This window comes from Rhopalosiphum maidis, chromosome 3 (genome assembly GCF_003676215.2).
Source record: "Rhopalosiphum maidis isolate BTI-1 chromosome 3, ASM367621v3, whole genome shotgun sequence".
Lineage (NCBI taxonomy): Eukaryota > Metazoa > Arthropoda > Insecta > Hemiptera > Aphididae > Rhopalosiphum > Rhopalosiphum maidis.
In genome coordinates this window covers 60339583-60351286 of record NC_040879.1, presented here as the reverse complement: position 1 = coordinate 60351286, position 11704 = coordinate 60339583, and the positions used below count along the sequence as shown (strand labels likewise).

The window sequence follows — 11704 nt, the reverse complement described above, 5'->3', positions numbered from 1 at the left end:
AATATCAAAATTTTATTTTGCATATAATTGCATATTTTACTATTTTTTATTTATAAGTGCATTATTTGTATTTTTTTTGTTTTTAAGCACGTATTTATCGGTTTTTGATGCAAAATGCTAAAAAATATATATTTTATTATCTAAGCGAATCTGAAATAAATCTGATTATCTGTATTATCAAATTATAACTTATTTATAGTTAAAATTATAATATGGTTATATGGAGTAAAGGTACCTACTTAAATATTACAAAATATTAGTATTAGCACCAAATAGACGAAGATTTACAACTGAACATTTAAAACAAACAATAATTACTGAATGTACCTCTTTTTAAAACATGTATTTTTATATTTAATTTAATTTTATATAATAAATAAGAAAATTCGTAAATGTAAATAATGTAATAGACAATACAACGAGCACATAATATTAATAATAGTACCGTCCCAATTTGTTTATATTCTATATTTTATGAAATATTTAGTTGTCCGTTTTGGGCGTTTCATTGGACACAAATGACTTCATGGGAATATGGATAACTCACTGACAACTGAATATTTTCATATAATTTCTTTTTTAATTAATAAACAACAATATTCTACACCCCGCATCGCTCAGATTTTTATTTGATTTTAAATAATAGTATATTAAATAATTAATAAAAAAAGATAAAAATCGTCTTTTTTTAAAGACTTATTATTAAGTTTGAGATTAAAATATTGAAAAAAGAAGTTCGACGCGGGCTGTAGAATATGTCTATAATTCTATAGGGCAGTATCATTATTCCCGTAAAGCGTGTTTTTGAAGACAAAATAACATTAACACCGGGCGCCTTAATATAAAAGTTTAAATTTTATATTTTAAATTTAAAATCAGTTCTACTGAATACAAATTTTCTACTGGGGTGAAACGTCTTCCAAACCCATATAATTATACTAAAAAAAATAATAATAATAATAATAACCTATAAAATATTAACGAGTTATATATTGTTTTATAATTTTAGCTCATCTTCAACAAAAAATTAATTCATGTTTAAACAAAAATTAAAAGTTTATATTTGATGAATAATTAAAACTTTAATAAAAGGTACTTAATGGCTAGTGATTTCTTCGTTAATTTGCAACTAGAATAGATTCGGTAACCAATTAAATGAATAGTGCGATCCTAATATTGCTCTTTCTTTATACAATATATGTTGTAAAATACTATTACATAAGTGCTAGCAAAATATTTTAGTATTAGTGTTTATTATAGATATTATTTGTTACTTTAATAAAATAAAATACATATTATTTTATAGTCATAATAAATAAAAGGTGGGCAAGTGGATATCGCTCTGCTGTATAGTAAAGATAGAGATGAGTAGGTCACTATAATGGATGTGTTAAATTTAAATGCAATGACATTGTATACGAAAAACGATTCTGAACTGATATGATTTGTCAGTCTAGGATAATTAGTAAGATATATTATATTATTAGTAATAATTTATTTCCTATATTTAAATTGTAATATATAGTTATTTTACTCGATTTCGTAAAAAAATCAAAGAACTATTACTAGGTACTCCAAAACGTGATGACAGGCACAAAAAAAAAAAAACATCATTGTAAAATCAATATATATTCCGTTCAGAATTTAAAAGTATCAAATGCTAATTTGAGTCAAATTTTGGAAAATAGTTATGTTCCTAAATTTCAACGTGATTTAATTTTTTAGATTGTAGAGATGAAATAAAATCAAAACAAAAAAGCGACCTAAAAGCTAATAATGTATTAGTTTTTATGTGGCAAAGTTTTGGTGAAAATGTGGCACAACCTAGTGCTGTTTTTACTTCACACGGTCTTGTATATGCTAAACACTATATTAATGACTAAAGATAATTGTTTAATATAGATTTTATTATACATAGGAATTGATCTGGCCAAGTTATTTGTCAAAGCAATTTTACTAATTGAAGATTCAGAAGAAGTAATCGGATTAACTTCTGATGGTGCTTATACCAACAAGGTTAAGACCATGTGTAATTCAAAAAATTGATTTGGCAAAAACTGATTGTGCGTAAGAATTCCCGTTTTTCCGTTACTTTTTTAGGATTTTTCCTGACGCTTATGAAAATTACTGGAATTATTTTACTTTTGACCCCCCCCCCCCCCAAAAAAAAAGTACCAATTAAATTAATTTTCCTTTTCAAACAAGTTCTGAAGTCAAAAATCAAAGCGCTATTACTACTCTAAGACACAAAAAAAAAATAAACAACATATAAATCATTATAAAATTAATACATTCATCACTCCGTTCAGAATCTAAAATAATATTATATAATTAATAATTAAAAGATTTATTATAAAACTTATTTAATTTTAATTTCTAAGTTAATAAAAAATAAAATATACAATATAACAATGATATAAGATACAATAGAAAAATAATTAAAAATATATATATTACATACATTTTAATTCATAAAAAGTATAAAAAGATCACAGATACAATATCATATAAAACATACCATGAGTATCAAAATTTGAGAATTTTTATAATATATATATTATAGGTTGTCATGCATAATCTTTGATAATAATATTATCATTAGTCTATAAAATTTAATATCATTAAATAAATACAATTTTTAAACATGTATTTAAATATAAAGTAAGTGTTCAACTATAATATAAATGTGTTCAATTTGTTTAAATTAAATAAATCTTCATTAAATATACAATATAAAATGCTCGAGTAAACTTGTTACAAAAAAAAAAAAAATTTATATTCTTTGTTCGATAATTAGTTTACAATTAATAAATCTTCTGTTTTGAAACTTTTCGAAAGTAAGAATAATATAATTCTGAAAAAATAAAAATTGCATTAAGTTGATAAATATTGATTATTTAAAAACCATTTAAAAGAGTAAAATAGGTTAATAATAAAAGGATAATAAAGGCAGTCAAGCTAAATAAAAATAGTTTACATTTACAGGCATTTTTTGTCTAATAAACTTAATTGTGAATACAACATATTTTACAAGATGAAATCAGTGAAATTATTTATAAAAATATATAATAGTAGCAAGGATAACAATGTGGACAGAAACAATGTCATTTTAAGTTAATCCATCTCGAGTGAAAAAAAAACTTTATATTGTCATTTGTATAGAAAATTTAAATAGGTAGTAGACAGTAACAAAAGGATAAGTCATAGTAATTGAAAAATATATAATGCTAAATCAAATATTTTCATTCACTACATTTAACAAGATTTTTCTGAAGATAAAACTATTCAAAAATTATTTGATTTTTTTCCATTGCTGTACAATACATTTTATAAACTAGGTTCGATTTGATTGCTCAGATACTTTGAAAAAAAAATTGATTAGCCAATATTATTAATCAGAAACAATGCTGTAACTGTCCTATAACTATGAAAATATTATTTTTATAGTTATAGTTAAATTATATTATTTTTAGAATATTTTCAACGTTTTTTTATACTAAGAATAATAATAAAAAAAAAATCATTTACTATTCATTATTTAAATTTAAAATAACTTACATGTATAAGCCTAAAACAAATGTGCCAAATACTGATGATAGGAGAAATATAAAATTGGCAAAATTATGGATTGTCATATTATACGCCGTAGTATATATCGGAGAACCAACTAATGTACCAAAACCTTCGATCACACTTATGAACGCATATATTTTACCTGTAAATTATTATTACTCTAATAACCAAAAGATAAATTTAAAAATGGCTTATTATTTATTTGTTGTAGTTTACCTAAATCTTCTGATGGAAAACTCTTGGATAATTGAGACCGAACTAATGGTTCACTGGTCAATACCACACAACCAAAAATCTTTGCTAAATAAAATTGCCATGTATATTGTGAATAAGCTAAACAAACTTTTTCTATGATTCGTAGTCCTGTAGCAGCTGTAGCAAGATACATATCTGGTATTTCAAGTTTAGTGCTCAATACATACAATCCAATTGCAGGAATACTAGCTAAAAAAAAAAAAAAAGCTTTGTTGATGCCTTATAGTTCATAAAATATTGACAAATACATTACAAACAATACAAACCACTTAATAATGTTGCATAAGCATTAAATAAAGTATAATTTTCTAAAGTCCATGAAAATTGTTTTTGTAGATACAAATACATCAATGAATCTTCACCTAAAATAAAATACAACATAAATGTTGAATATAAGTATATTTGTCTACATGATTTTTAATTGGTATTTATATTGAACAATTTTATTTTAAGTGTAAGAATATTTTTTATATTAATTGATTGAAAATAAATAAATAAATAAGCTAAGTACTAACCTAATACAATAGCTATATTAAAAGTTAATACCACAGCAGAAAGAATAATTATGCATCTCAAATATCCAAATCTTTTTTTCACAACAGTTTCCCACATATTTTTTACTAGACTGAGATTGAAAAGTTTTGTATTTATACCCTGAAAATAAATAAGATAAAATTAAAAACGCAATAATTACAAAACTATATATTTTTTACCAAGCACAGAATCTCTCAAAAAAATGTTTCAAATAAAATTTAATTTCTACTTTTAATTTAGAAAATAAAAATATTATAATTGATAAACATACTTTTTTTATGATAACAGTTTCTTTGAGAAATAGAGATGTGTAAAGAAGTCCAGCAATTGTGGACATTGCACTTAAGGCAAAAGCATAGGTAGACGATTTGCTGTTTAACATAGGACTTAGTATTGATCCAATAATTGAGCCCAAAGATATAAATGTTTGTAATACACCTAATCTATAGATAAAAATAAATTATTATATTACATATAAGTTGTTATTTAAAAGTCAACTACATTTAAATAGTATAATTTAAAAATGATTAAAATGTAATGGTAATTCAGTAATCTTTTGGGGGTTGATTATTGGAGACAAATTGTGCGTTTTCTCACTCGTTTATCTGTTTTTGTTTCTAATCTCATTATCAACTTTATTTTTGAGATAAGTGCATAAGGAGAATGCAGAGATCCCCTGTGATCTATAGAGCAGTTTTTTGTTCTTTACTTGTTAGTGAGGTATTTTATAAACTTTGTTATAAACAGAAATCAGTCAAGAAATTTTTCAGTTAAGCCCAAGTTTTTTTTTAATTCTCATCACAGCTATAGGTAGGTTTCTTTAAAATTGATGATGTAAAACACAACATAGGTACCATAACGAATAAAAAAAAAAGCGAATTGAAATATTCTGTTTTCTTTGCTGTACTGGATAATTTGATTAATGTTCTTAAAAACAGATTTAACCAGGAAACATAAAGTATTATAAGTGCAATTGGTCATTTAACTGAACTAAAAGCTGAACAATTTGACAAAGAATTGCTTTCATGAAAGCGACATCATAAATTTAAGCTTCCTTTATAAAAACCAAAAATATAATTTATTTTAATAATTTAAATACAAAAAATTATATTAAAAATCTTTTTATGAAGGAGGCATAATTTAACAATGTCGCTTATAATTTGAGTAAATAAACAGATGTTTTTTTTGTTTTTGTCGTCAAAGAAATTAATTTATGTAAGAATCTAATTAACATTGACCGATTGGTTCCTAAATATCTTTTACTTTGTTCTTTAGCTGATCGCCATGAACGCTCAATATTTTGAGTATGTGCTCCATATCTGGATAAAATTATATTTGTGATTGACCTGGCATATGCTAAAATGCATTATTATTCATATATATTAAAATTAATTATATTTTTGGTATTTATGTTTTACAATTTTTACTGTAATTATTTATAAAAATAAAGAATATTATTATTATTTTTATTATTTTATTTTTATCATACAGCACAGAGTATAATAACGTCTGATAACGGAATCGGTATTCTCGGCCACCGCGCTAGCCGTTGGAGTAGAATAACTGAAAAGTACCATTTTAATTTTAATTTATATTTTTTCTAATATTATACAGGAATATATATTGAAACATTTGAAACTAATATTGTTAAGCTCTTTTTTAAAGATCTATGTTAATCTACTTTATTACTTTATGTTTGTATTGGTGATAGGTCACTTTCATAGTTTCATCTGATATTAGTATCTAAATAGTACATAATAACTATACACAAAGGTAAATATAATTGGGGACAATGACTAAATAATTTTGATTTAGTAAAAGAAAACAATTTAGCATTTTTTATAAACTTATATACTAGGCTAATAAATGACCAGAATCATTCATGTCTCGATCATATATTTATTCACAATAGTTAAAACTTAATTACTTTAATATATGCTGGTATATTACAGACAGAAATTATTGATAATTATATTACTTTATTTTTATACCCACAGATACTCTTGATATATAATAGTAGATTTGTTTCTCAAATTCATCATGACAACATTAAAATATACATTACATATACTAAAAACATACTATATAAGAAAAATGAATTGAATTGAATGATAAAAATAATTTAAATGAGTGTTATTTTGAGTTTTAGAAAATAATTTCTAATCTTATAGATAATTCAACAATTTCCCTAAAAATTTGACTCAATGGATGAGTACTGGTCTATTACGCTTTATGCACAATAAACAATACCTATCTTTAAAATGCAAAACAACCTGAATAATAGGAAATCAGCCTTAAATTATAAAAAATATAAAAATAATTATAATATTTAATGTAAGATTTGCAAAAATAAAATTTATCAGAATACATTTATTGGTATTTCCAATAATTTCAAAGCTACCTAGTCACTCAAAAATGAAACTACTGATGCTAAAACTAATAATTAACATATAATCAAAATTATAATTAACAACCTACAAGTATGTAGTAAGCTATATGATACTAACAAAGATCCAAAGTGGATGGCTAATATTTTCAATGAATTCTTTATCAATGTAGGTAAGAAGATAGTTGAGATCTCTAGTTTTTTGACTATGATGTAATATTGTTACAACTCTACAATTCTAAAAATATTTCTTTTGTTTACTAAAAAAAAAATAGAAAACTCAAATATTATAAGCTTAGTTGATGGTTTGGAAAACAACACATTATTGAACTTATCAAATTAAAATTAGATTGATTCTCTTGTCAAGATTATATTTTTAGTAGGTCATGTTATATTTTTAAATAATACAATTTTTTAAACATAATATAAAAAAAAGTAATTTTATTTTATTGTGGATTACCAAAATTTCAAAGGGCCGTACCATAAAAATTTTGAGAACTTTTAGTTTAGTTGATGGTATCCTTCGTAAATTGCAAATAAACCAGAATAATATGATTAGAATTTGTCTAAATAAGTGGTCTATACAAAGATCTACAAAACTTAATAATAGGGAGTATGTTAAACTACATATTATATTTCTCTTTAAAAAAGTTGCCACTTTGCTACATTTTTAAAAATGTAATTAGGGGTAAAACTTGCAAATTTGTTGAAGAAAAAAAAAAGAAAGTGGACTATACATTATTTCCATTAAATATACCTGTAAATCCTTTGTTAAATATTTAGAGCCTATGTTTTACAACTCCATGCCATTTCAATTATAAAATATATTCACAATTCCAACAGTAATGTTAAAAAACTGTTTATATCTGGTTATTTTCACATCTAGTTTAAGTCATTAAGATTTAAATTTATTTTACTTTTGGTTATATATTTTTTGTTTATTTGATTACTTTATTTTTACTCTTTTTGCTGTTTTGTCTTTTTTAATTACATTTATATAATTTCTCAATTATTATTTTTTTCTTTATATTGCTAATACAAATTTTTAGCTTAAAATAGATATACATAATAATAATTTTATACAAATATAAAAATAATAAATGGTGAATTGGTGATATATTTATCATCTTTATACTTATTTATAGTTTTGTAGTTTTGTCATTGAAATATTACAATTGGACAATTTTATACACTATAATATGTACTACAGTGGTTCTCAACCTTTTTTGGTTCATATCACCTTAAATTACTAGCATCTAACACTGCGTCACCCTGACATAAATATAATAAACAATCTTAACTATATATTTTAGAATCATTATTTTATTGAAAAAGAATACAGTACGCAGAAAAATAATAAGTGTACACTTTATTTGAGTTTCTGAATTCAATAAACGTTGAAACTTTAAACTTTAAAGTGGCAAATAAAAAAAAATAATTATTTGTATAAATCTAATGGGAAATTTAATCCTGATGGAAATTTTGTGTCACTATTAAGCTGGGTCCATGTCTCCCCAATTGAGAACCACTGTATAAATACTATAATTATCATAAAATGTTGGTTAATCCTTTATAAATCTAAAATGTTTAATTCAATAAATGAAATTTGTTACCTGAAAGCTCTCGTTTTGAAATCAGTAATGTCAACAATATAACAAAATGAAGCTATAAACAATGCACCACCACCACCACTTATAGCAACAGGTATGCTGCACAGCAAAAACATAACTGGAGGTAGACTAGGTATTGTAGAAAATACACAGTACATACAGTTAGAAACTACTATACCTTTAATTTAAAAGATCATATTTTCAATAAATATAATATGCAAGTAAATTTTTTTAAGATTATTTCTCACCTGAGATCGCTGCTAAAAACAAAGGCAAACGACCATTTATATCACTCCATGGACCCAAAAACAATGCAGTTACACAAGGCACCAATGTTTCGATAAGATTTTTGATCATCTGCAAATCTGCCACAGCTGGTTGAACTATTTCTTGTTCTGCAGCAGTCATATTATAACAATTCACAGATTTATTTTTCCCAAGATCACTATGGAGGCATACACGTTCTTCAATTAGGTTAGTCTGCACCATCACTAAAATTATAAATAATACATTTAACAGATTTTCTTCGGACAAAATTGGTATTTACCAATATTACTAGGTTATTGTAAATTTGGGTATTAATGAGTCAAAAAGTTTATTTTATTTTAACTATTAAATTGACTAGTTACTTTTGGGTTTCAATCAATTTAATTATTAACTACATTTTTAATTAACGTAAAATCAACAAATTCAATTTTCATTTGGAAAAGTTTATTTAATTGATTTTGTTTTTATGTTAAAAAATATTAAGTAATGTTTGGTGAGAACTGTTTTTTTAGTTAAAAATATTTAGTAATAACTTTAAACTTAACTTAATTAACCAAGAATTATATTAATTTTTTCTTATTAACGTATATTAAGAGGGTTTCATACCTACATGTGTTGTCTTCATCTTACTAACATATAGCATGACAAATTTTTGTTAAGTAGGTTAGGTTAGGTTAATTTTGTGTGATAACTTAAATATTAGACTGAAATGACCTATTATCAAACTTAAAAGTGAGAAGATTATCACGTTCTCTCGTTGGATTTTTAAGATATTATAATTTTTAAGTGAGTTGTGAGTACGTAAAATACTCATAATTCACTTAAAAACTAAAATATTGTATAAAGCCGACAAAAAACACAGATAATCTTCTAAGTTTGATAAGCTAATCACACAAAATTGATCCTACTAAACAAAAATGTGCCATATTAAAGGTTTGTAAGACGAAGACAACTCATACAGGTACTCTTATTACTTAATGAAGTTAAAAAAAAAAATCATTAACTTGTCCAGTTTTTGGTTAAAGCAAAATTATATTAAAACTAAGAAGTATAGTCAGTATTAACAATTCAATTTTCATTAGTAAAATGAGTTTATAGTTGGGCAAAAAAGTTCTAGTTGACAGCAAAAGGCTGATGAACAAAAACCACATAGGTTAGATTAGGAAAATGCAAGACAAGGTTGTTAAGAGGATGTCAGCATAGTATTTGTTTTTATCTCTCAGACCCATGTGCAACATAAATACCTATCAGTTTTTTATTTAACTATTATTTGATTTAATATTTAACTTTAAAAATAAAAATATGATTTAACAGAATATTAAAAATTGCTTTGAGAAAATATTTAGACAAATCAATACATTATACCAGGAGTTGGCAACCTTTTGAGACAGCAGAGCCAAAAGTTACAATTTACATAATTTTCAAGTTTTAAAAAAAAAACCTAAAAAATGTTTATTTTAATATTTTAGTATTTACTTATATATGATTATAATTGATTTTTGATTTAAAATAAACTAATTTATATACAAAATAATATTTATTTATACAAAAACATACAATTATTTTTGGCAAAAAATATTCAAGTATTTTAGCAATAATAATAAATAATACAATTATTGAATAATATATGTATGGTAACATTAATGGGAGCATTGGCTTTGCATGCATTTGGAAAGTTTGGTACACACTTTTAATTTTAGTTCATTATAATAGCCTATATAGGTTAGGTAAAATAATATATACTTTTTTTTTGATACCTAATAAAATAATTATTTTTGTGTATAGACTATGGACCTAGAGAGCTGCAACTTAAGATCAAAAGAGTCGCAGGTTGTTGAACTCTGTGTTATACCATTAAAAATATTTTTATTTTACCAAAAGACATGAACAAAAATTAATTTGCGTGAATGCGTTGCCAAAGAAAGAAAACAAAGAGTGTGCTGAGCTGCTGATATCATAATATAATATTAACTCGGACCTCAAATACTGTTTTTGTTTAAAACAATATATGTATAATATATTAAATGGCAAAAGCACTCACTGCTGACATTTACTCCCAGTAGCAATAGCATCATTATAGGCTCCAAAGTCAGTCTGAATTTGGTCTTGTCTTCAGGCTCTAAGACTTCCACTTCACCATTGTCTTTCTCTGGCTCCTGGATGCTGCCCTCTAAGGACACCACAGCTGCACACTCACCGTCCTGCAACAATAATCATAAACATTAAAAATCGATGGCTTCTAAAAAAAATCGAAATTGTGGCGTACTCACATTTTCCATATTGATGAATGATGGGTCGATTGAAAACCGGAACAGTTTTTTTTAATGTTTTTACCTTGTCCGACGATAGGTATGTTGTTCTTCAAACGATACAATAGATGTAAAATAAGTACTGCACTCTTGGTATTTAAAAACCGTAGTACTATGAAATATTATGTTTTGTGTCGATACGGTAACAACAATATTACCTATCTATTAATAATATATTGTTATGTACTTGCTTTATAGATTAATGTTTATGAACAAAGAATTGACATTACGTAATATCAATGACACTTACAAACAAACGTCACGCGCTTTGTTCTACGGACGATCTACACTACTACAGTCGTACCTATATAAACCTAACCAACAGACGTACAACTGTTAATTCATAGATAACTATGGACAAGTAATAAAAATACAAGTTATTGATGACGATTTTGAAGGACTGTATCAGACATTCGTTGGTATCAATACAAAATAAGTTAAGTTACAACAGTCATTAGTTACTAGGTAGGTAGGTACTTATTACTATTGCCCTACTACTATAAATTACAATAGGTACTACGTACTACCACTACGTAATTACATATCTAATATAGTTGCTCAATAATATTGCTGTTATCGCGTCATCCGTTCGGTACTTCTGTCTAGTGTCTACGACAAGCTGCTGCTGTACCTCCATAATCCATACGTTACGATATTCCCTCCATAAACAGTTCGACCGCGTTTAGTAGCTCGTCTCCGTCGCTGATTTATACCTACCAATTGCCCGGAATGTTATATCCATACCACCAGTTGCTAGGGATGTCAAAAAA

At 25.1% G+C, this 11704-nt stretch overlaps 1 protein-coding gene across 1 annotated transcript; it reads right to left on the bottom strand.

Moving 5' to 3' along the window:
- Positions 1 to 2793: 2793 nt before the first annotated feature.
- Positions 2794 to 11454, bottom strand: LOC113556167 (proton-coupled folate transporter-like). Its single transcript, XM_026960957.1, has 11 exons — positions 11185 to 11454; positions 10896 to 11096; positions 10667 to 10826; positions 8607 to 8849; positions 8362 to 8536; positions 4634 to 4805; positions 4344 to 4482; positions 4095 to 4190; positions 3790 to 4017; positions 3559 to 3715; positions 2794 to 2854 (listed from the first exon to the last, which is right to left on the bottom strand). The coding sequence occupies exons 2-11, from the start codon at positions 10902 to 10904 to the stop codon at positions 2794 to 2796; spliced, it is 1440 nt and encodes a 479-aa protein (XP_026816758.1). The 5' UTR covers positions 10905 to 11096; positions 11185 to 11454.
- Between the last annotated feature and the right edge of the window lie 250 nt (positions 11455 to 11704).